Source organism: Zingiber officinale, chromosome 9A (genome assembly GCF_018446385.1).
Source record: "Zingiber officinale cultivar Zhangliang chromosome 9A, Zo_v1.1, whole genome shotgun sequence".
NCBI classification, from domain to species: domain Eukaryota; kingdom Viridiplantae; phylum Streptophyta; class Magnoliopsida; order Zingiberales; family Zingiberaceae; genus Zingiber; species Zingiber officinale.
In genome coordinates, this window is record NC_056002.1 from 55,940,483 (window position 1) to 55,967,435 (window position 26,953).

The window sequence follows — 26,953 nt, forward strand, 5'->3', positions numbered from 1 at the left end:
TCCATTGTACGAAGTCTCCTTCGAACTTCGGTGGGTAGATGCTTATTTCGGTCATCGCCTTTTGTGCTTCATTCGGCGGTTACTCCTTCTGAAGTAATTGAGCTCTAATACCAATTGTTGGTTCCTTGCGGCCTGCAAGAGAAGGGTGAATTGCCCTGTACAATATAAAACAGCAAACACCTTTCTCAAACAATCGGGTTTTATCAATTACACACTTAAATAAAATATAAAGGAATTAAAGAAAGGTACAAAATATAAAGGAATTAAAGAAAGGTACGAGACACAAATTTTTACTTGGTTTGCAATCAGAGAATTGCTATTCCAAGGAAAGTTAGCTCAGTAGAAAAATCTCCTCGAACAAAACGTCGGAGGCGAAGAAACTTTGTACACGAAAATGGCGCTCGAAAATAAAAGACAGAAAGAATACTTCAAGTACAAAGTGTGTTATTCGAAAAGAAGACCAGGGCTCTATTTATAGCCCTCTGGTAGAAAACGACCGTTTACTGACGTGGCACGGTCTAAGCGCCTAGACCCTCTCCGGGCACCCCCCAACATGGAAAATCTCATTTTCTCGTAAACGTCTATGCAATGGGTGCGAGATAAAATTTTATCCTACTCCGGGTGCCTAGACCGTTGCTGATTTGTGCCGAAGAGGTCGAGGCGCTCGGATGACACCAAACTGGCCCAAGCGCTCGGACCAGAGTCAACTAAAAGTTAACTTTCTGTTCAGGCTTCCGCTCCCAGTTCGCTCACTTGGGTGATCACAACCATCCGGAATAGGACTCACTGAACTCATTTTTCAGCCTTCTCGAGTAGTCTTCCGCTTCAGCTTCTTATCCTTCAGAAACGTCACGCGCTTACTTCTCGTCCGCCAATGTACTCTTTTGCAACACATCATCCTTCAAACACACTGAATCCGTCGACTCTCTCCTGTGCAATCCTTCTCGCTAGTTGTGTCTTTCACTCGACTTCCTATGCTCCTTGTAAGTACCTCGTGGTAGTTTTGATGTGATCAACCAAGTCAAGTCAGGTCCTATTATCATTTGATGCATTGCATCTAAGTGTGCAGAAACTTAGAAGAACAGGAAGTCAAGCGAAAAACGCAGCTAGCGAGAAGGACGACACGGGAGAGAGTTGACGGGCTCGGTGCATCCAAGGGACGAGGTGCTGCGAAAGATTATGCTGGTGGACGAGAAGGAGCGTGCGGCGTTTCCGAGGGATGAGAGAGAAGCCGAAGCGGAAGACTGCTCGTGAAGGCCGAAAAATGGGTTCGGATGAGCCTAATTACGGATGGCCAAAATTACTCAAGCAAGCGGAGCCAAAGCGAAAGACCCGGACTGAAAGTCAACTCAAAGTTGAGTGCAGTTCGGATGCCCGAATCGTCTAGGTCCATGCGCCCGAACATGGTCCGAGCGCCCGCATTCCCCGGGGCAGCCAGGGGGCGCCTCGACCTGCTCGGCGATGCGGATTAAATTTATAAGGGTCCGAGGCGCCTGGAGCTAGTCCAGACGCTCGAACCAAAGAGTTTATCCAGACCCGTTGCGATGTGATCCGTTGCGACGTGGATAAAGTCTTATCCACAACCAGGTGCCCGGAACCCTTCCAAGAGCCTGAATCAAGGTTATAAATATATCCCTGATCCCAGTAATTCAGAATAACACTTGTAAACGATTCTGTTTTTGTTCTATTACTTTGTTTGTGGACTGTCAACATTGTAAGAGGCTACTCCGCCCAAAGGAGATTTTTAGTGAGCTTTAATTGTCTTAGATTAACAATCTTTTGATTGCAAACCAAGTAAATTTTTATGTGCCTCTCTCTTTAATTAATTAGTTTCTTAATTCTTTTGTACAAGTGTGTGTCTTAATCAAGCTATAGAATCAAGAAAGATATTTGTTTTTTTTTCAGGCAATTCACCCCCTCTTGCCGGCCCTCAAGACCAACAAGTGGTATTAGAGCCCAACCACTTCAGAAGGACTAACTGCCGACCAAAGCAAAGAAGACGATGGTCGGACTGAGGATCTACCTGCCTAAGTCGAGGGGAAGTTCGCGATTTGGAAAAAAAAGATTGAGGTATTTTTTAAAATTGACTTTGAATTATTAATAATAATGAAATGTGATTTTACAGAACTAAAGGATCAGCAAGGGAATGACAAAGAACGAAAAAGGAGCAAGCCGATTTCGTGGCAAACGACAAGATAAAATTCCCTCTGCTGAGCGTTTTACCGCTACAAGAAGTTGACCGAATCGGAGCCTATGAGTTAGCCAAGGAGCTCTGGGAGAAATTCCTAAAACTACACGAAGCAACCTCGGAGACAAAACTCGCGAGACGGGACCTACTCTGGAACTAGATCAACAACCTCTAGTTGGAAGAAGGCGAAACCATCGCACACCTCCACTCAAAGATCAAAAAACTCATCACAGACTCACGAATCTTGGAAAAAAGGTAAACAACCTAGATTCGATAAGGTACGCGCTTAACGCATTTCCTAGGACTCCTGAATGGTCAACTCTAGTAGATGCATATTTCATCTCTAGGGACTTAGAGGTAAGTAATTTAGAGAAATTGTTTTCGACATTTGAAATTCACAAATCTAGATATACACATCTAAAGACGAAGACGATGCAGAACATTGCCCTAAAGGTAAAAATGAATAAGCCAGAGTCTGAAACATGCCTTGATGATAACGAAACGACATTCATGGTATGAAAATTCAAAAACAATTTAAGGCTAATAAATTCAATCAAGTACAGGCCAAGAAAAGGAGAAAAAAAGTAAGATGCTATTAATGCAATGAAGAAGAGCACGTCAAAGACAACTGTCCAAAATTAAAGAACAAGGAGAAGGACAAGAAGTTGACCCAGACAAAGCACAGAAACCTAATGGCGACATGGAACGAAACGTCGTCAGAGTCGGAGATCAAAGCTCACGCCAAACTTGCGCTGATGGCAAGTCATTAAGAAGAAGACAAAGTAAGCTCATCTGAGATGAGCATCGAAAGCATCGAAGGGGGAGCAGCGTCAGAAGGAAATAGCAATATATGGGAAACTTCAGATAATGAGATCGACAAGGTAAGTCAGGTACAGTCTCTAACTCTTGACCAGTTATTAAAATTTATTAAAATTTTATCAAAAAATTCCTATCAATTAGAAAATGAAAATAAAAAATTATTAAAAGAAAATAATGAGTTAAAAAGAACTTTAACAATATCTTGTCGATTAGAAGATTTCGACAAACTAAAAATTGAAAATAAAAAATTGAAAGTAGAAATAAAAAATTTAAAGAATTTTGCATGTTCGAATATAGCTATTTCAAATTTCAAAAGACTAAACTGGCACTTTAGATATCATAAGGGTCAAATTAGAAGAATATCACAAAAATATATTCCGATAAAATTTTTGATTAACCCGGTAGGAAGGAACCTATTTTGGGTTCAAATTTAATTTTTTTTATTTGCTTAAAATTGACTAACATTCTAAATATATTGTTTCATTTAAATTCCGTTCGAAATTAAGTAGATAGTAATTTTTCTAAGAAAGATGATTTCATCTCTTTTATATAGAAAAATTTTCAGAATTTTCTATTTATTATATTATTTTTTATGAATTTTCTAACAAAAATCCTTTTTTTAATTTTAAAAATATTTCTCAGGATTATATTTGCGAACTTTATTTTTCTGTGAAACCTTATTATTTTTTCTATCTAAGAAATTTTTTAACTATTGGTGAATTTTCTTTGAATTATTTATCCAAATGCTACCTTTTAATATTAAAAATTGTCAAAAAGTTATTTTTTTAAAATTTATATTTTTGCAAAACAACTTTCTATAATATATATTTAGAAAAATTTTCAAAATTTTTCGAGCTTAAAAACTATTTTTAAGCAATTCTTAAAAAAAATATGTCTTTATGTAGAAAAGAATTTATTACTGCTTAAATTAATTTCAATTTTTCATGAAAATTTTATCTCTGGTTTGGATATGACTGATTAACCATTATAAAAATTTTCACAATTTTTCCACGATTAAAATATTTTTCAAATTATTTTTTCCAAAAATTGTTTATAAATTGTAAAGATCCAGATTTTCGAAATTTAAAGTTCATGATCTTTTAGATGATAGTCACATCCCTTAGACTTCGTTTTGAATTTACTTCAAGTTATTTTCATAACATACCCCTATTTTTAATGGGATCAAAGGGGGAGAATTAGAGATTAAGTTTAGGGAAGAGTACATTTTGAATTTTGCATATTTTTTTAATTGCAAATTATATACTTGTTATCAAACTGTTTCTGTTTTTATTTTTACCCTAACTTAACTTGGTTTACTCACATCAAAAAAGGGGAGATTGTAAGTATCCCGTGGTAGTTTGATGTGATCAACCGAGTCAAGTTAGGTCATGTTGTCTTTTAATATCTTGTGTCTAAGTGTGCAGGAAATCGAGTGAAAGACGTAGCTAGCGAGAAGGACAACAGAAGAGAGAGTCGACGGACTCGGTGCGTCCAAGGGACGAGGTGCTGCGGAAAAGTACGCTGGCGGACGAGAAGGGAGTACGTGGCGTTTCGGAGGAACAAGTAGCCGAAGCGGAAGATTGCTCGCGAAGGCTAGAAAATATGTTCGAGTGAGCCAAATTCCGGATGGCCAAAATCACTCAAGCGAGCGAAGTCGGAGCGGAAGACCCGGATTGAAAATCAACTTGAAGTTGACTGTACGGACCAGGTCCGAGCGCCAGGACCGTCCAGGCACCCGATCCCTCGGGGCAGCCCAGGGGCGCGTCGACTTGCTCGGTGATGCGGATTAAATTTATAAGGGTTCGGGCGCCCGGAGCTGGTCCAGGCGCCCGGACTAGAGAGTTATCTAAACCCAATGCGATCCGTTGTGACATGGATAAAGTTTTATCCACGCCCAAGCGCTCGGAACCCTTCCAAGTCCACGGATCAGGGCTATAAATACAACCCTAATCCAATAGTTCTGAATAACACTTGTAAATGATTCTCTTTTTGTTTTATTACTTGTTTGTGAACTGCCAACATTGTAAAAGGTTACTCCGCCCAAAGGAGATTTTTAGTGAGCTTTACGTGTCTTGGATTAGCAATCCTCTGATTGCAAACAAGTAAATCTTTCTGTACCTCTCTCTTTAATTAATTAGTTTCTTAATTCTTTTTTACAAGTGCTTGTCTTAATCAAATATAAGATCGAAAAAGGTATTTGTTTTTTTTGTGCAGGGCAATTCACTCCCTTTTACCGGCTGCTAGGGACCAATACTCCTAAGTTCCTGTACACTTAGACACAAGGCATCAAAAGACAACAGGACCTAACTTGACTTAGTTGATCATATCAAAATTATCACGGGATACTTACAGTATCATTATGATTCGATTTGTAATCAAACAATTACCTATTTAAGGGCACACTACTTCACTTAAAGACTTTCTTATTTAGGAATTGCACACTGATGGATTAGTTAGACACTTTGGAAAGAACAAAGCTACGACCCTTGTATTAGATCAATTTTATTTGGCCCTCCCTATCACAATGTCGCACAAATCAAAACGGCAAATACTGCTAAGCAAAACACAAAATTGTATGCACCATTGCCTATACCCTATGAGTTTTGAAAAGACATTAGCATAGACTTTGTTTTAGGATTACCCCATACCAACCAAAGCCATGACTCTTCTTTAGTTGATTTGAGTGTTTCCTTATAACAAGAACATGTATATCTTGAAAGATTTGCAAAAAGACATATGCATAATAGTAAGATCAAAAGAAAAAATATATCTTGAAAAGGAGCTAACCTTGGTTGGCAACAGCAGAGACACATATTCCGACATGGCTGACCCAAATCATCCTGTACTCCTTGATCACAACATGTTATGAAGCAACCAGACAACCCAAGAATAGCAAAGAATAGTATTGCTCCTGTATAAACAAGTACAATACAACTCGAAATTGAGATGTGTAATGAGAGATATACCATGAAAAGACATAACTAGGATACAATATATGATTGTTCATAATTCTTCAAGCTGGATGCATAATACAATCTTCAAGTTATGGATAACAAGGAGCAAGATACAAAAACTTAATTATTTCCAAAAGAATATATAGAAGATAAGAAGATCAACCCATGTTTCATGTATGGTAGTGATAAGTGACACCCATCAATGTGAAATTCTTTGTGAACTAAAAGAAACTGCAGCTCAAGGCTTGTTCCTGAGTTGGCGTCTATCACAACACTGATCATCTACGACATTTACATGAATTTTGAGACTGATATGGGAGCTCTAAAAATTAGTTTGCATCCATAAAGTTTGGAGTGAGAAATGTACCAGTGTTCTTTTTTCTATTAAAAATTTCTTATTCAAGGGCAGCATTTGTTCATTGACTCAAGTCTGTCTGTATATTATTTATATTTTTTATCCTCAAAGAAATTCAGAAAAAAAAAAAAAGAGTTTCCCTTTTTATTTCTCTCAAATGATTTCTCTCTTGATTTTCTTCTCTTTGAGGAAACATAAAGAAAGGATTAATCAAATCCTCTTCTTATTAACTTCTTTCTCTATCTTCCCTGCACTTCCCTGGTGGGAAAAAGGGGCTGCGACATTAGAGAAAAATCCTCTCATTGAATATGTGGATTTTTTAAATCAAAATCCTTGTGATGTTATATATTATTATTTTTCAATGTCAAGATATAAACTGAGATACGGGGATGTAAACTGACAAATGACATGGCATAAAATAGAGAGCCATCAGCATAATTCTAGTTGAATGAACAAATAAAACCGTTAAGCACTCTTAAAGTATAGCTCTGTACCACATAGATAGTAGAAACTTATTTCTCCATCGAAACCCCAAGTCAATCGCAGCCAGAATTTTGCACAACTATCAATCAAATAGACAAGATATGCCAACGAAGATATTATCTGTTCAAAATACAGACAAGATATTAATTAGTGGCAAGAGAGGTATTGAATTTTTAAATGGATTATAAAACTTACAAGTTGAACAACTGCAAAAATTAGAACTACATCCCTAGTAACAAAGAACTGAAACTTGAAGATTCTCCATCTCCTGTTGGCATGATCACACACCCTCAAATGGTAAGGAGCCTTGCAGGTTGTGCAATGGGCAAATGCAAAACCTTCCTGAAAAATGATTAGAACATTGAAGATATTAAAATCTCACAAATCGAGAAGAGAAAAGATGAAACAATTAACACCCAATATTACTGAGAACGGTTGACCTTTGGTAGAACATTTTACAAACATGAATGAAAATGGGCAATAATTTCTGTAGGATCATTGATGATCGATGTGGGGGCGGGAGATATAGATTCCTTTTTCGTCGTTCTTTCTTTTCCTTTATCAAAATGTTAATAGCGGCGGAATAATAAACAATTAAAATAAAGACAAGAGACACAACACTTTTACTTTGATCACAACCCTAAGGTGCTACGTCCAAGGCTTACACACTTAGCACCGGTCCCTTTTCTGGAGGTGGAGAAACCTCTTACAATTTTTTTATACAAACATAGATATTATAAGACAAAGCACATATAAAGTAATACAAATAGAGTTTTGTCGATCCATCAGGAAGGTCTGAATGCTACGCACTCCTCTTAATGCTTCCCCAATCGCCGAGCAAGACTTCAAGAGCTTTTTACGAGCACAAAATAACAAGATTGAGCGAGAATGGTTGTCTTGAACATAGAGTCTTCATCTCCTTTATAGAGTTGGATCCAACTTTTATCGGTCGACTTCCGATCGATCAAAAACTTAGTCAAATTCTATATAGAGACCGAGCCTCGTTATCTTGTCTCTATTAAGTTTATCTGTGAACCTCTTATTTATTGATCGAACCTTTCGGTCACCCGAATCAAGAGATCCAGGACCCAAACCTGACTCAGGTTCATTTGGTCGATAGGACCAGCTATCCAGTCGACCAAACCGGTTCGGGTCTGGTCGACCCGGTTCAAGTCTGGTTCACTCCGAACTTGGTCCAACTTTGTCCGGTTGCGTTTGTCTACTTTCTGTTTTGCATCTAACTTTAAGTTCCTACAAAACAGTCATACAAACACACAAGCTTAATTCTGTAAGTGTACCTGACCTACTAGGCCACACAAGCCTAATCTTATAAGTCTACCTGACCCACTAGGCTTGTCTCTTTCTTGGAGTTCACTCCTCCAAGGCTTCTACCTAAAGTTCACTCTCCTAGGATTTTTTCATTGCCAAGCATCTTATCACCTTGATCTGCTTGGACTTGCCATTTGCAGGCATCCGATCATTCTTAGCCTACTTGGACTTTCCCTTGCCCAGCATCCAGTCACCTTGACCTGCCTGGACTTGCCATTTGTCAAACATCCGATCATCCTTGACTTGTCCGGACTTTCCCTTGCCAAGCATCCAGTTACCCTTGACCTGACGAGACTTTCCCTTTGCTAGTCATCCTGTTAACCTTGACCTAACTAGACTTCTATTTGCTAGTCATTCGGTCAACCTTGACCTGACTAGACTTCTCACTTAGTTCACTTCCATACATCTAATCCTGATCCTGTTTGGATCAACCCTTGGTCAAACTTGACCAAACACAGGTATATTGTCAAATATCGAAACCCTAGAGGTTGATTGCACCAATAATCTCACCCTTCTTATATTTGACAATAATTTTAAATTAGGCTTAGGTCTTATGGGTCTTGTCCCAGAGTGAGAAACTATAAATTTTTCTAACTTTAATCTTCCTCGCCTCCTTTGACACACATCAAAAAGTTAATTACCTAAAATCCTCATTAGATTTTGCACCAACAATTGGAAATTTTACCTTAGTCAAAATTATCCCTTTCCTTATTGAAAGACCATTTGCTTAACCCTTTTCAAGCTTTTTCAATGTCAATTCAAAATTGCCTTTCAAAAATATCTAAGGTGCTTTAAAAACCTTTGTCAAATTCATTGTCAAAGTTTTTGACAATTTTTTTTCAAAATAAATTTGAAAAAAATATTTTTTTAAATTTCTAAGCATCTTACTCGGAGTTTTGGAATATGAGAACTCAGAAAATTTTGAAGATAGATGAGTAATTTGAAAACACTTTTGAAAAAGACATGTATTTTGAAAGCATCTTTTCAAATTAAATTTTCAAATTAATTTTCAAAACCTTTGTTGAAGAAGTTGAAAAATAGTTTTGAAATCATTTTGAAATAATTTTTTGTAACTTCTCTTTTAATACTTGGCCTTTCAATAAAGACCTCCCCTTACATACCTTAGGACATCCTTGTTAACCACAGGAAGACATACCCTAGGTATCTAGGGGTCTAGGATTCTATAATTGACCTAAGGGTCTACAAGTTTAGTGTTGATCAACAATTTTCAAAGGTGTATAATGTTTTAAAAAATATATAAAATTACACCTAGACAATCATAAATTTAAATTAAATATCAATATTTTGAAAATAATTTTTTAAAAATATTTCTATTCATTTATAGATTTTGAATTTTTTTAAAAATATTTTCAATTTAATTGTCCTTATCATCTCACCCCGTTCTATTACACACATTATATGTTTGTGTGAGAGGGTTTGTCAATTTTAAGTAGTTAAGATTAGATTTTAGTTTGAATAGGGGATTCGACTTTGGGTAAAATTCAAGTTTTATTTTGAGTCAGTTGAGTGGACGTTTCTTAAACCGACTTCCAAGTAGTGATAAGACACAAAGACCATCTTAATTGAATCAACAATCACTTCATCAGACAAAGCCAATTTGAAAAATTGTGTACTTAATTTAGTTCATGACGCTATGTTGTTAAAGTAAGTCACATTTTTCCTATCTAGTCATTCTATGATTAATCAAGTAATAAAAGGCTGGCATGCATGACAAGACATATATGTGCATAATATAGTTAATTCCAAATATGCATGTGCATGACAAACGTGTATTATGTCAAACAGGTCAAGCAAAAATGATTATTTGTTTCTAATAATGTATCATATATCAATTTGATACATTTCGTGTTAACCCGTGAATGTGCCAACCTATTTTCACACATTTTGAATTTTATTAAGTTAATTTTTTTTAAGACTTTATTGATTAGTTTCATAGTCAAATGGTACTTGATGATAATTGGGTTTGGATTTGAAGATTCTGATTTGTGTTTGACTTAGACTTGTAACCTAAGTCTATATTTTTAATATTTGCAATTTTATTTTTCAAAGTATTAGTTTATGAATGAGGCTAAGAAAGAGGCTAAGAAAATAGTAAATGAAACAAAGAATGAAATTTTTGAACGATTATATCAAAAATTAGATACAAAAGAAGGGGAAAGAGACATTTATAAAATAACTTAAGTAAGAGAAAGTAACACAAGAAATCTTATCTAAATAAAATATATTAAAGATGAATGTAATAGAGTACTAGTAAACGATGGGAAACGATGGGAAAATACAAGACGATGGAAAAAGTATTTTCCTCAACTTTTTAATGAAATTTAGGTGACCAACTTAGATAATTTAAGTAGGCCAAATGAGTATAAAAATTTTAATTTTTATCGTAGAATTCAAACTTCAGAAGTAAAACAAGCTTTAAATGAGATATACAATGGAGAAGTCGTTATACCAGATGATATCCCAATAGAAGTATGGAAGTGCCTATAGGAAACAAGGTATTGAGTGACTTGCAAAATTATTTAACATGATATTGAAAACGAAAAAAATGTCTAATCAATGGAGGGTAAGTATTGTAATTCCCTTATATAAGAATAAAGGAGATGTACAAAATTATACAAACTATAATGATATAAACTAATGAGTTATATCATGAAACTTTGGGAAAAAGGAATAGAAGAAGACTAAGGAGAACACAATGATCGAAAATTAATTTGAGTTCATGTCTGGAAGATCGACAATAGAAGTTATACATCTTTTTAAACAATTAATTGAAAAATATTAGGAGCAAAAACAAGATCTACATATAGTATTCATTGACTTAAAAAAAGCTTATGATAGAGTCCAAGAGAAATTATATGGAGAATTCTAGAAATGAGAGGTATAAGTGTAATATATATTGAACTAATCAAGAATATGTACGTGGATGTAACAACCAGAGTACAGACTTCAGGCGGAATAACTAAAGCATTTTCAATAAATATAAGGTTACATTAAAGTTCAACTCTAAGTCCTTATATTTTTACAACGAACTCACTGCACACATTCAAGACACAGTACTGTGGTGTATGTTTGCAGATATTGTTTTGGTAGATGAAACATGAAGGAATAAATGCTAAACTTGGCAAAAAATACTAGAAGGGAAAGGATTTAGGCTTACTATTATAAAGATAGAATTCATGAAATTTAAATTTAACAATATTAGATGTTATGAGACACTTGTTAAGATAAGAGATGATGAGTTGCCCAGAACCGAGAGCTTTAAATATTTAGAATCTTTTTTGCAAAACGATAGAGAGATTGAGGGAGTTGTCTTACATAAAATACAAGTAAGATAGTTGAAATGGAGTAGAGAGTCAGATGTTTTATGTAACCGTAAAGTACCTCTAAAACTTAAAGGAAAGTTCTATAAAATCGCAGTTAGACCTGCTATGTTATATGAAGTTGAATGTTGGGCTATGACTCGAGCACATGAGTAGAATATCAGAGTTGCAGAGATAAAGATATTAAGGTGGATGTGTGGATATACGAGGATAGACAGAATAAGAAATGAGAGCATTAGAGAGAAAGTCGGAGTTCTATCTATTGAGGAAAAATTCTAAGACACATTTAAGATGGTACGGACATATACTTAGACGACCAATAAATGCTCCAGTTAGGCGATGTGAAACTACGACAAACACACATATCAAACAAGGAAGAAGAAGACAAAAAAAAACTTGATTAGCAATAATAAAATAAGATAAAATTTATTTAAGTATAGATGATGATATATAGGAGATACAACTCAATGGTGTAAAAAAATCAATATAACCGACCCCACCAAGTGGGATAAGCCTTGGTTGTTGTTGTAAAATATTAGTTGGTTTTTCTAATTTTATATTTTTAAAAAATTTTAAATTTAAATTTGAATTTTTAAGAATTGAATTAGTCATTGTTCCATAATTAAAGGATACTTTATTATGATTAGGTTTATGAATTTTAAAATTTAAATTTATATTTATAACATTTAAATTTGAATTAGTTTTCTTAAGATTTGAAAATTTATTTTCATGAATTTTATAATTTAATTTCAGATTTTTTAAATTTGAATTTGTTTTTTTTAAGATTTGAAAGATTATCTTTTGAATTTCTAAAATTTAATGGGTAAGATTTATATTTACTTTTACATTGAATTAATCAAATTATTTTTAAGATTATCTTGATTGATTGATTAATTAATTTATTATTAAAATTTAAATTTATCTTTACATTTCAATTAATTAAATTAGATTTATCTATATTATTATTTTGATTATTAAGTAAATTTAGATTAATTAAATTGATTAAATTTGAATGTTTCAATTAGATTTATCTTGATTATTAATTAATTTTAAATTAATTAAATTGAATGGTCTAATTTAGATTTATCTTGATTATATATTAATTTTAAATTAATTAAATTAAAATTGTCTGAATTATCCGTTTGGGATATTATTAAATTTAAATTAATTAAATTTATATTATTCACATTAGATTTATCTTAATTGAATAATCTTATTATAATTTTAATCAATTTGATCTAGATTTAGATTGACTTATCATATTCTTGATTAATTCTATTATCAAGATTAATTAATTCTACCCTAGGGCATGGCGACTGAATCTCGACGTCAAGAGTTTAATTCTCTAACAACGCATTTATCAGGTGCCTGCGATGCTCGAAAACCTAGTGTTTGGTCATTGGGTTACGGGCTGACTCGTTTCCTAGATTTACTTGGGGGCGGAATATATGATCGGACTATCCAGGATGAATCAAGTTATAAGCTCCAAATACTTGGTATATAAAATTTAAAAAAAAAAATAATTCTGAATATTAAATTTTTATTATTTGAATTTGTTTTATTAATTGAATTAATATTTTTTAAATTAATTAAATCTCTAGATCTATCTAACTTATTGCAAGAATTCGAAGAAACTAAATTATCATGTATTCTAACCAGAGCATTTTTATAATTCTTAAATGTATTGACCTGAATTGCTTCCCCTAATTCATTGGACCTTTTCTTCTTCTTCGGGCATTGATTCTTGTAATGTCTGGATTATTTGCACTTGAAGTACACGATGTGCTCTTTATTTCTCCGGACTCCTTTTTTTTTTCTGCTATCATTTGTGTCGTTCGAGTTTTATGAGTAGACTACTTATTTTTATAGTGTCCTCTTTGTTATGCCCCGGCAACCGACTGACATTGACATTGCTTTCAAATATAAAATTTGAGAACTAGCCTCAGTAGTACAAGAATTGCAAAAAAATCAGTCCTTACATAATTCAAAACTAATTGAATTATATTCACTTTAAATCTAATAGTTTATTGTTGCAGCAGACTCCTAGTCTTTCTATCAGTAATTGGCGCGAATTCACCATCCTCAAAACTCAACTTGCTCTCTATCCTCGATTTCATTCTCGGTTCCCATTTCACAACTGAAATAGGTTATAATAGATGAGTAATTTAGAAGTCACTCAGCAAGTGAGGGTAAAAAAAACAAATACGGTAGTTCTTGAAATGTAGTAGTTTTTAGTCGTAAAATAACAGTAATCTCAAAATAGAAATTAATGCAAGAACTGAGATAAAATCATGTTCCTTATGGTTTAAATTGATATCAACCTTCCAGAATTATCTCTAACATTTAGTTTATAATCAATTCAGTGCTCCAAAATTCAATAATGATAATAATCGATAATAAACAGTAATCAATAACAATAGTAGTGAAACGGTAGTATTTGAAAGAAACAACATTTGAATAATAAGCTCACTTAAATCCTTAGAAACTAAATTGAAGAAATTGATGATCTTCCTTTTTTTCTCATCCTCCGAGGAAAAAATTGACATCCTATGTATAAAGTATACATCTACTAAACTGGAAATTGAACGTCTACAAATTAGGAAGACAATTAATTAGTTGATTGTAATTTCCTAAATTTAAGAAGGGAAGCCTTGGCGCAACGGTAAAGTTGTTGCCATATGACCAAAAGGTCACGGGTTCGAATCCTGGAAACAGCCTCTTGCAAAAAGTAAGGTAAGGCTGCGTGCAATGGATTCTTCCCCGAGACCCCGCATGGCGGGAGCTTCGTGCACCGAGCTGCTCTTTTTTTAATTTCCTAAATTCAATACTACCAAAAATAAATATATCTTAATCTTTTCTAAATACAAAAACTAAATCTCCTATTTCTACACTCCCCCTCAAGCTGAGTTGTATATGTTATACAAATCAAGCTTGGAATTCAACTCATCAAAACTGACTCTTGGAAGTGCCTTGGTGAGGACATCAACAATCTACTGTCTTGTAGGAATGTAGCTAAATTGAATGATTCCTGTGTTGACCTTTTCAGAGATAAAATGACGATCAATCTCAATATGTTTCGTCTTATCATAATGCACTGGATTTTTGGCTATACTGATGGTTTCACATCTTCATCAGGGTTTGAACTTCAATATTAATTTCCCTTAACAATCTTTGTAACCGCATTCCTTAGCATATATCAAGAGCAAAAGCTCGATATTCCGATTATGCACTGCTACAAGAAACCACAACATGTTTCTTGCTTCTCCAAGTGACAAGATTCCCCCAAACATAGGAGCAATTAGGGATGACAATTTTCCCCTTAAGTTCGGGTCCCGTGAGGAAAACTCGAAACGGGGACGGGGATTTCCGATTTTTTCGGGGATGGGGACGGGTTCGGGACGGGTATGGGGATATCGTCCCCATCCCCGAACCCGTCTCGAAAATAATAATAATAATAATAATAATATTATTATTATTATTATATTATTATTTTTAAAAATATTAATAATAATATTGATAATAATATTAATATTAAAAAATTTAAAATATTAATAATAAAATTATTATTATTATTATTATTGATATTAATATTAATATTAATAGTAAAATAATAATAATATAAAATTAATTTGGGGAGGGAAGCGGGGATGGGGATTTGATCCCCAGTGGTTCGGGTTCGAGGATTCTTCGAACTCGAAAAAGTGGGGATGAGGATGAGGATGGGGACGGGGATGAAATTCGGAGGCGGGGATGGAGATGGCAAACTCGTCCCCCGCCCCATTGCCATCCCTAGGAGCAATAACCAATAGTTGACCTTCTATCAGTCTGTTCTCTTGCCCAACTTGCATCTGTGTAAATCTCAACTACACAACTTCCACTCTTTCTGAAGAGTAATCCATGACCAAGAGTTATCTTCAAGTATCTCAAAATTCTGGTCACTGCATCTAAATGATCCTCAGTTGGATTATTCATATGTTGGCTAACTACACTTACCGAATAAGGAATGTCGGGTCAAGTGTGTGATAGGTAGATGAGCTTTCCAACCAGCCTTTGATACCTACCCTTGTCAATTGGTGTGTATTCTTCACTTCGATTCAGTTTCTTTGTAGAATCCATAGGTTTATCAGCAAGTTTGCAGCCAAGAAAACCGGTTTCATTCAGCAAGTCCAGTATATACTTCGTTTATGATATAACAATACCCTTCTTTGATCGAGCCACCTCTATTCTGAGAAAGTATCTCAGTGTCCCATGGTCTTTGATTTTGAATTCGGTTGATAGTAATTTTTTCAGCCTAAGAATTTCCTCTAAATCATCTCCAGTAAGGATGATATCATTCATACAGACTATAAGAATTGTCATTTTTCATCCTGATTCACCTTTAATAAACAATGTGTGATCTCCCTGACACTGTGAATACCCATTTGTTGTTAAAGTCTTAGCAAATCTCTCAAACCATGCGCGAGGAGATTGCTTTAAGTCGTACAATGACTTCTTTAATTTGCACACCAAGTTTCGATTTGACCTATTTTCTAATCCAGGAGGTATGATCATGTAGACTTCCTCTTCGAGAACTCCATTCAAGAATGTGTTCTTGACATCAAGTTGATATAATAGCCAATCTTGATTTATTGCTAAGGATAGTAACACTCGAACTGTGTTTAGTTTGGCCACTGGTGTGAAGGTCTCTTGATAGTCAATTCCGTAGGATTAAGTGAACCCCTTAGCTATAAGTCTTGCCTTGAACCTGTCTATACTCCCATCAACTTTGTACTTGACGACAAAAATCCACTTACACCAACCAGATTTTTTACGGGTGGTAATGTTGTCAAGACCTAGGTGTTATTGCTTTCTAAGGTCCAAACCTCTTTTTCTACAACTTTCTTCCATTATGGTCTTATGAGAGCCTCTTGAATAGATAGGGGCACTTTAACACGGTCCAGATTTGTGACAAATGTCCTATAAGATGGAGACAACTTTCCATATGCAACATATATTTGAATTGGATGTTCAGTGCATCCACGGATCCCTTTCCTATAAGCAATGGGCAAATTTGAATCATCAATTATAGAAGCAGGAGTATAATGAGGAGGAATCCATACCATCGTGAGTGTCAGATACAGCAGGATTTGGTTCTTGTGTTTGAAAATGTTGAGTTTGCAGAAGTTCTCTGATTTGCTTGGTTATTGTTCTCCTTCTATAGACATAAAGGTCAATGTTATTGGTATCAAATTGCAACGGATTTTGGGCTTCTGTAGTGATAGGGATAGTTTGAAGAGGTGTAAGGATAGGAATAGTACTGAAATTAGGTATAGTACTGGAATTTGAAGGTTGATCGAATGGAACAAAAATTGATCGAGTATCCTGAAGTAGATCCCAAATCTGATATTCTTTGGAACTAATCTCCTCCTAAATATCGGAGTTGAGAAAGTATGTTTGACTCTTGAAAAAGGTAACATCCATGGAATTATAGACTTTCCTGGTAATAGGAGAATAACATTTATAATCTTTTTATGAGAAGAGTACCCTAAAAAGATACACTTGAGTAATTTTGGATTGAGTTTGGTACGATGACTATGATGAATGTGGACGAAGGCGGTGCACCTACAAATTCGAAGAGGAAGATCAGAGGTGAAAGCAAGAATTTGAGGATGTGTTGTGGTGACAACATGACAAGGTGTTTGGAATTTTAAAACATGACTTAGCTAATGTGGCTATAAGTATAGCCTCCCAAAAAAAATAAAATAAAATAAATAAATAAATATATATATATATAGGAACATTATTAATGAACATATGCCCGGTGACTTCAAGCAAGTGTCTATTTTTCCGTTCATCCACTCCGTTTTATCATGGAGTGTCTACACGAGAACTTATATGAATAATTCCATGTTTTGACAAGGGCCAAGAATGGAGTTGAAATAGTCCTTTGCGTTATTAGTTTTGAGAACTTGGATTTGACTTCTAAACTGGGTTGAAATCATAATATGAAAGGATTTAAAAATTATGGTTGTTTCGGATTTTTCTTTCATGAGAAATGTCCATGTGGTTCTTATGTGATCATTGATAAACGTTACAAACCACCGAGCTTCATTGATATTTTCCACACATGATGACCCCCAAATATCACTATTAAATGACTCAAAATGGATATGACGATTTGTATAGTTAACTTGAGTATACATGTGTATGCTTCGCTAATTGATAAATATCACACTGATAATAAGTGAAATCCTTATTGATGAACAAATGAGAGAACAATTTTTAATACAAGCAAAGTTTGGATGACCAAGGCGATAGTGTCACAACATGACTTGACTCTCTACTAAGATAGACTTAGAATTGGGACCAGACATAGAATTAAAAACAAACTTACCAGACTTTGGACATGACTCGAAATCACAACTTGATTGATGAACTTGTCCACTTGGGAGGTTCTTTTGTTTGAGCAAATAAAGTCCTCCATACATATCAGCACTGCTAATTGTAGGTCCGCGTTAGGTCGACTAGATGAGAGTGAATAGCCTTGCAATCAAAGTTAGAGAAAATCTTTTGCTATTGAACTTAGGCAAGGATACAAGTTAGTTAGTCGGATAAAAATAACAACTCATAAAATAAAAAGAGACACAAGAATTACTTAGTTACAACCTAAATGGTTGCTAATTCAAGGTGGTTGAAAAGCTCACTGATAGAACTCCTTCATTAAAGGAGAAGTAGCCTTACACAATTCTAAAGCTCATAAAAGACTAGAAAAGTGAATACAAGTCGTTGAATAATTCCTAGCGGAGGCTTTTTATAGCCTCCTGAAAAAATTTACTGCTAGTTGGAGGCGCCTCTAAGGGGATCTAGGGCCTCTCTAAGAGGATAACTTTTATCCTCTTCTCAACGGTAGTCTTACGGCTACTAACTAGTTGGAAACGCCTTCAATGTCTTAAAGGCACCTCTGCGCCTCTGCTTGAGGCGCCTTCGATCTTGCTTGAGGCGCCTTAATGCCTGATGGTCAAGGCATCTTCGCTGGATTGTAAGGCACCTTCGTGCCTTTATTGGACAGCTCCAACAGCAACACCCGAGGCGCCTTTAATCATAATGGAGGCGTCTCAAATCTTCAAGATCAATCTCCAAGTTGATCTTCTTCGATCCCGCTCGCTTGGGTGATGCTCCAGTGATCCGAAATTGAGCTCACTCAAACTCAACTCCGACCTTCTTCTAGTCCACCGGTGTACTCTTCCGCAGCACCTCGTCCCTCTGATGCACCGAGTCCGTCGACTCGCTTCACGTGTCATCTTTCTCGCTAGTGGCATCTTCCGCTCGACTTCCTAAATTCCTGTACACTTAGTCACAAGGTATCAAACACAACAAGACCTAACTTGACTTAGTTGACCACATCAAAATCAATCCGAGGTACTTACAATCTTCCTCTTTTTGATATACATCAACCCAAGTTAACTTAGGGTCACAAATAATAATATAACATAAGAAATATTAAGTAAAACAAAATTTGCAATTATTAAGTACCGAAAAAAATTGCAATAATGCAGACATAACATAACAATAATGCAGACATAACATAACCTCCCCTTAACCCTCTACATTTTCTCCCACTTTGATCACATCAAAAAATAAAGGGAAAAAATATAAATATTTAGAAAAATTTTGAAAAAAAAAAATCCATAAGGCTTAAAATAAAGTTTTCTGGAATATTATTTTTTTCTCAAAATTAATTTTCAAAAGTAATAATTTTTGTCAATTAAACCTTAATTTTGGAAAAAAAATAATTTAAAAACTCTTTTTAAGTTTCGAAAAATACTGAAAATTGTTGTTATAGTAAAAAAAAAAAAAAAAGTAGGATTAGAAAAAAGTTTTTACGAAAAATTATTTTTACTTGGCGAGAATACTTATTTTTAAACAGAAATGATTATTGTTGAATTTAAATATTTAAAAATAGATTTTTTAACTTAAAAAATCTGACTGATTTTTCTCAACGTTCAAAATACACCGGTAATCTCCAGAAAAATCAAAATTTTCAAAATTAATCTCCAAAAAAATTTTAAAATTTAAATTATATGTTTTAATTAAAAATTCATAAAAAATTGAATAATATTTTAAAAAATTTGAAAATTTTTATTCTAACAGGAAACATAACTCGTGATCACAAAAAAATTATGTTTTTGAAAAATAAACTTTCTACACAATTTTAATCGTCAAAACTCATTTTTTTAAAAGAAGAATAACAACCAAAAAATTTTGAAAATATTTTTGTAAGTAAATAATATTTTTATTTTGTACAGAAGAAATGTTTCAACCCAAATTATAAACAATAAATATATGAGATAATTAATTTTACTAAATAATAAGAAGATTAAACTAAGTTTCTATTTTAGCATGCATAAAAATTAATTAAATCAAACAAAGCATGATTTGGGTACCCAATATAAGTTTCTACAACAAGAAAAAATTTTAGAATGCTTTTTCTATCACTTTTGTAATTTGATCCCTAGGATTCCTAATATACCAATTTAACCCTCCATTATTTCTAAATTTTGAAGTTGATGAAAAATTTGAGCATGCACCATTCTTTTTCAGTAATTCTATTTGCTTTTTTAGTTTATCATTTTCAATTTTCAGTTTATCAAAAGTTTCTAAGGGACATGTTTTTGTTAAGGTAGTTTTTAAGTCTAAATTTTCCCTTTTTAATTTATTATTCTTAGTTTAAAATTTGCATAAAGATTCAAACATTAATTTTATACCTTCATAAAATTGATTAGGAGGAAGAAGACATACCTCACTTACCATGTCGATCTCAAAATTTGACTCTCCCCATTCATCACTGCTTTCCTTTGAAGTAGCTCCCCCTTTATCAATATTCTCCATTTGGTGACTCACCATTAATGCAAGTCCAGCGTATGATTCGACCTCTGATTCGGATGACAACGATTTGTCCCACGTCGCCTTCAGATTCTCGTGCTTCATTCGTGTTGGCCTTTTGTCTTTGTCTTTTTCCTTCAGTTTAAGACAGCCATCTTGTACGTGTCCTTCATTGCAGTTGTAGCATCTTATTCTCCCCTCGAAGAGGTTTCTTAGCCTGTGACTTGTTAAAATTGTTAGACTTGAAGAATTTTGAAAATTTTCTTACCATGTATGCTTTTTCGTCTTCGTCGAGAGATATGTTAGAATTTGATTCATCCTTCTTGGCTTGCAAAGGTAGGTTCTGTCTTGGCTCCTTTCTTTGTCCTACACACCAAGACTCGTGTAATTCGAAAGTTGAAAATAAATTTTCTAAAGTACTTACCTCGAGGTCCTTTGATATATAATAAGAGTCTACTATAAACGTCAATTCCGGTATTCTCGAGAACGCATTTAAAGCATACCTTTGTGACTCCCGATTAGTTACCGTCTCTCAGAGGTTCGTTAATCCGGTGATTAATTCATTGATTCTTATGTGTAGGTGGGCTACCATCTCTTCCTTTTCCATCCGGAGGTTGCTGAGTTGATTCCAGAGCAAGTCCCGTCTTACGAGTTTAGCTTCGGATGTGCTTTCGTAGAGCTCCAAGAACTTCTCTTAAAGTTCTTTTGCTGAGTCGTAGATTATGATCCGGTTGACTTCTTGGAATGGAAGAACGCTCAACAAATGGAACTCTATTTTATCGTTTGCTACGAAGTCAGCTTATTCCTTTTTGATCCATAGATACTCCTTCTCTATTCCATGTTGGTCTTTGATTACTACAAAATCATATTTAATTATTAACAGAATTTCAAAATATATTTTGAAAAATACCTCCATTCGCTTTTTCCACATCGCGAAATCTCCCTCAAACTTTAGTGAATAAATGTTTGAACAGGCCATCGTCTTGTTGCTTAAGTCGGCGGTTGGTAGGCGGTAAGGCTCTGATACTAACTATTGGTCCGTGTTAGGACGGCTAGAGGGGGTGAATAGACCTGCAATCAAAGTTAGAGAAAATCTCTTGCTATTGAACTTAGACAAGGATACATAGTTAGTTAGTCAGATAAAAATAACAACTCATAAAATAAAAAAAGACACAAAAATTACTTGGTTACAACTAGACCTGACCACGGTTCGGAACCGACGATTCGACGGTTCGGAACCGCCGGTTCGACGGTTCCAGGCAGGTCGACCCTTAACCTTAACCGCCCAAGACGGTTACGGTTCACGGTTCAAGATTAATATGTTAAAAAAAATTAAAAATTAAAAATTAAACATTAAACATTAAAAATTAGAAATTAAAATTTATTAAAAAAAGGACTTGCACTTATTTAAGTTGCCTACGTATCCATTTAGGGGAATCAAAGCCCACGTAGTTCTTTTACATTTTTATCCTTTTACATTTTCATTCACTTCCATTTCCTGTTCCTGTCGTATTTGTTCCTTCAGTATCAAAATCTTCAACTTCGTCATCTGAAAGTTGCATTCCTTCGATTCTTTTCTCCGCTCTGGTCCAATCGTCCAGTAATGCTTGGGCTTCCAATGAGTCGGGAGACAAAGTTGATCGTCTGCTCCACAGCAACAGTTGACACTGGACAAGCTAAAATTTCTTTTGCGATCACGGAGAGAACGGGAAAGCTTTGAGCCTTCTGTGACCACCACTTTAAGATATCGAAGTTTTCGCTATCTGCTTCATTAAAATCAAAAGAAGTTGTAAAATAATTCTCAAATTCCTGTGTGGAACTTGAGGATCCCCGTGGACGTTTTGTCCGTTCTTTTAATAAAGGTTGTGCTTTTGTAAGTTTTAAATTACTACTAGTAGTTTGTTGAATTTCAGAAATATTAATTTGTGTTCCATATTTTGCATAATATTGATTATAAATATCATATAAATAAATTCTAACATTATATATAATATTAACTGGATCAGGGGAAGAAGAATCTTTAATTGGAATTAAAGCGTCATAATATAAAGTTAACATTTCTTGTAAAACTTCTAATTTAAATCTAGGATTTAAAGCAAATGCAATAAATAAATTTCAGGAATTAAATAAAAATATTTTTTCCATTTAGTTTTCATAGCTAAGATGCAAGGAGATAAAGATTCATTATTAATATATTCATTTAAAACTAATACTATATTAGAAAAATTTTCTAAAACTAATTGAGCAGTGGGATAATAAACACCGGAAAGTTGTTCGGTTGCATCATTAAATACTTTTAAAATTTCACAAATACTACTACAAATATTCCATTGTTGTGAAAATAAATATATATTAGTATTAGTGTTTTGTGCAAAAAATGAATATAATAATTCTTTATATTGAAATGAATCTTGTAATAATTGGTATGTTGAATTCCAACGTGTTGATACATCACGTGGAAATTTTTTAGGTCTCATTCCATTAATTTTACAAAACCTACACCATTGTTTCATTATAGATGGATGAGACCATAAATAAGAAATTGCAATTCTAATTGGTTTAATATAACTTTCTAAAATTTTTAAACCATCTTGAACACATAAATTTAAAACATGGCATACACAACGAATATGAAAAAATAAACCTCCAATAATAGGTTAACAAATAAATTTTAGATCATCTATACAAGCGGTATTAGAACTAGCATTATCTAATGATATTGAAAATATTTTATGAGTTAAACCATATTCTTCTAAAATTAAACATAATAATTGTGCGATATTATGAGCATTATGTGATTCATCAAAAACTCTATAAGCTAATAATCTTTTTTGGAGGTTCCAAGAGTTATCGATCTAATGGCAAGTCACACCCATATACGAATGTGTTTGCCAATGATCACTCCAAATATCGGAACATAAAGAAACTTTATTATCTAATTTACTAAATTCATCAATTAAATTCTTTTTTCCTTGTTTTACTAATTTTTTAATTGTACGAGTAAGTGTAGTCCTAGGAACACGTTTAGCACATGGATTAAGAGATTCTTTACAAAAATCTTCAAATGTGCATTTAGATCCAAAACTAAAAGAAAGATGTTCTACGGAAACAAATTTAGCTAATGATTCTCTTAATTTATTATCCGAATATAAAAATAAACCGGAATCGGTACTACCGCTAGTTGAAGAAAATCTTGATAATTGTGTTTGAGAACGGTCGAGTCCATATTCCGTCGGGTGCTTCGTTTCTACATGTCGTTTCAACGACCCATAGTCGCCGCCAATTGGAATTGTAGAAGCTATCAATGCTTACATTTTACAGCATTTCTCCATGAAAGAGTGACATTCTCAAAATGTTTAGTAAAATAAAAGACTTTAGAAGAAGTTCCGAACCTTAGAAGTAATTGCATCGGTACTTCCTTGTGTTTCGGATGTCGGATTCGGAAGATGCTCGATCTCATCAACGGTGGATTGAATGTTGGGGTCTTCCTCCAGCGGATTCATTATTTGCTTTCCCTTCCGAGCTCGAGATGATGCACCTCCGCGGCCTCCTTCCATTGTAATTGAAAATTGAAAACGAAAACATGTAGAGATTAGAGAATACGAAAATGAGATTAAGAATAGAGAAGATGTGTGTGAAAAATGATGAAATGTGCTCTCTATTTATAGAGTTTTGATAGTAACGGACACTAAATCATAGCCATTGATCAAAAAATGGTCAAATGATCTTAACCGCCGATTAACCGGCGGTTCAAACCGTTTTAAAAAATATATATATATATTTTTGCGGCTGAACCGCCGGTTCAACTCGCCGGTTTTACAACTAATGAACCGGAACCGGCCCAGCAACTTGCGGGGCCGGTTCCGGTTCGACCCGGCGAATCGGATCAACGGCCAACCGGCCCGTTGACCCGGTTACGAGCCCGGGCCGGGCCGAGCCAGACCCGGCCCGGGATCGGGTCTAGTTACAACTTTGATGGTTACTAATCCAAGACGGTTGATAAGCTCACTAATAGAACTCCTTCGTTGAAGGAGTAGTCTTACACAATTCTAAAGCTCATAAAAGACTAGGAAAGTAAATACAACAGTTGTTGAATAATTTCTAGTTCCAGAGGGCTTTTTATAACCTCTTGAAAAAAATTACCGTTGTTTAGAGGCACCTCCAAGGGGATCTAGGGCGCCTCCAAGAGGATAAACTTTTATCCTTTTCTCAAGGGTAGCCTAACGATTACTGACTGGTTGGAGGCGCCTTCAATGTCCTTGGAGGCACCTCTGCGCCTCTGCTTGAGGCGCCTTCGATCTTGCTTGAGGCACCTTAGCGCCTGATGGTCGAGGCGTCTTCGCTGGTTGTAAGGCGCCTTTGCACCTTTGCTAGACAGCTCCAACAACAACACCCGAGGTGCCTTTAATCATAATAAAGGCGCTTCAGGTCTTCAAGAACAACCTCCAAGTTGAACTTTTTCGATCCCGCTCGCTTAGGTGATGCTTCGGTAGTCCAAAATTAAGCTCATTCGAACTCAACTCCGACCTTCGAGCAGGCTTCCTTCCGGCTTCTCGTCCCTTGAACGTCGCATATGTCCTTCTCATCTACCGGTGTACTCTTCCGCAGCACCTCGTCCCTCGGATGCACCGAACTCGTTGACTCGCTTCCATATCATCCTTCTCGCTAGCCGCGTCTTCCGCTCGACTTCTTGTATTCCTAAGTTCCTGCACATTTAGACAAAAGGCATCAAACACAACATGACCTAACTTGACTTGGTTGACCACATCAAAATCAACCTGGGGTACTTATACCGATCACCTTCCCTGAATCCGTAACTTGAAAAACACAAGAATTGGAATGAAACTTAGTGAAACAATTGAGATCCCGAGTGATCTGACTAATAGAAAGTAGATTGCAATTCAACTTTGGAATAAAAACAACAGATGAAAGATGTAATTCTTGTGTGATATGTATAGATCTTGTTCCTGCAACTGGAGAAATTATGGCATCTACAGTTTTTACTCCTAAGTGACTAGAACAAAGCAGAAAGCACGCTCCTGTCTTCTTGCGGCACTCCCTAGAATATGCAAATCCGCAAGTGGGCCACGTCTTGGCCTCCTGGTTGATTCGAGGATGTACAGATCCTCTAGGTTGGTGGTTTGAAAGATCTAGCATCTTGGACATTTGTTCATGGTCGGAGGAGCCTTGACTCGTGTGGGGTCTTTTCAATTTGTTCTCCTCTTTCCGTCGTTTGATATTGATCGATTTGAATTGTTGCCCCCATTAACTCTTTAAAATCCCTTAGCTCGAACACCGCCAGAGCCGATTGAATTCTACTCTTCAGACCCTTCTTGAAATAATGGAGTTTTAATGTCTCATCCGCCATGATCGCTGGAGAATATATTCCTAGTGCGTGGAACTTGGACGGATACTCCATTATTGGCATAGTTGGAACTTGAGTGAGATTTTCAAATTCAGTTAATTTTTGAAGGTGTATGACAGTTGGAAAATATTGCCTAAAAAGGCTTCTCGAAACCTTTGCCACGTGATTTATCCCCTTTCTGCCATGGAAGGTGCAATGTTCACCCACCACTTTGCAGCTTTGTCTACCAAAAATGGAGTTATAACCTCCACTTTAATTTCTTAGGAAATTTCTAGCAATCGGAGATGATTCTCTATCTCCTTCAACCAGTTTTGCCCAACCTTAGTCTGAGTTCCCATCGAAGTTTGGCACTCGTGCCCTCCGAAGGGACTCATAATTAGGGGTGTAATCGAGCTGAGCCGAGCCAAACTCTTGAATGTTTGAGTTTAGCTCATTTATAATCGAGCCAAACTCGAGCTTTATTTAACGAATATATTCATGGCTCACGAACTTATTTGAGCTTTTATCAAGCCTAAACAAGTTTAATAAATATAAATTATAAATTTAAATATTCATTAAAAACTAAATTATATATGTAAAGAAAATTATAATATTCTTATTAAAATTTACAATTTTATTCTAATAGATAAATTTAATATATTTGTCTATATGTTTCATAAGTAGAGTGTAAAATGTATAAATTCAATATCAAAACTATTATTTTTTATTTAAAATTTGATTCATGAGCTTAACGAACATGTTCACGAGCTAACGAGTCAAATATTGTGAAGTTTGAGCTTGGTTTGTTTATCTTAATGAGCCTCATTAAACGAGCTCAAACGAGATTTTATCGAATCCAGTTTCGAATAGCTCATGAGCGGCTTGGTTCCTTTACACCCCTACTCATAATGATGTTTAATCTCATTCGACCGAGGGACTGGTGGTGGTGGTTGATTAGTAGTTGGGTTTACAAACCCTTGAAGTGTGGTTGCCACTATTGTTACTATAGCCACTAGGTCTTCGCGACTCTTGTACTCTTGGTGATGGTTGTCTACTACTGCATGCTTCGTTATCATTTTCTCTTGGGTAAGTGTCGCATAGGAAAGAGTAGAAAAGGTCATTTAGATGATGATTTCTCTCTTTTCTTTTTTTTTATTCGTTTGCAAAGATTGTGTACAAATTATTCATGAAGCTAAGTAGACTCTGGAGTAATCTATTAAAGTGTAGCTAAAATTATAGGTTTGAGAATTTGTCTTCACACTCTCTCCCTGCATTTGA

General features: G+C 34.9%; 1 protein-coding gene across 4 annotated transcripts in view; it reads right to left on the reverse strand.

The window, feature by feature from the left end:
- LOC122021924 overlaps window positions 1–26,953 on the reverse strand; it is a 54,440-nt gene that overhangs the window by 22,947 nt on the left and 4,540 nt on the right. For 2 of the 4 annotated variants that reach the window (XM_042580104.1, XM_042580103.1), the window contains exons 3-5: window positions 6,995–7,141; window positions 6,811–6,919; window positions 5,795–5,918 (exon numbers count right to left, since the gene is read on the reverse strand). In XM_042580104.1, the coding sequence (XP_042436038.1) occupies window positions 5,795–5,918; window positions 6,811–6,919; window positions 6,995–7,141 (380 nt within the window). Of the gene's footprint in view, window positions 1–5,794; window positions 5,919–6,810; window positions 6,920–6,994; window positions 7,142–20,247; window positions 20,698–26,953 lie in introns of all 4 variants that reach the window. The other 2 variants (XM_042580106.1, XM_042580105.1) reach the window with 2 other exon arrangements.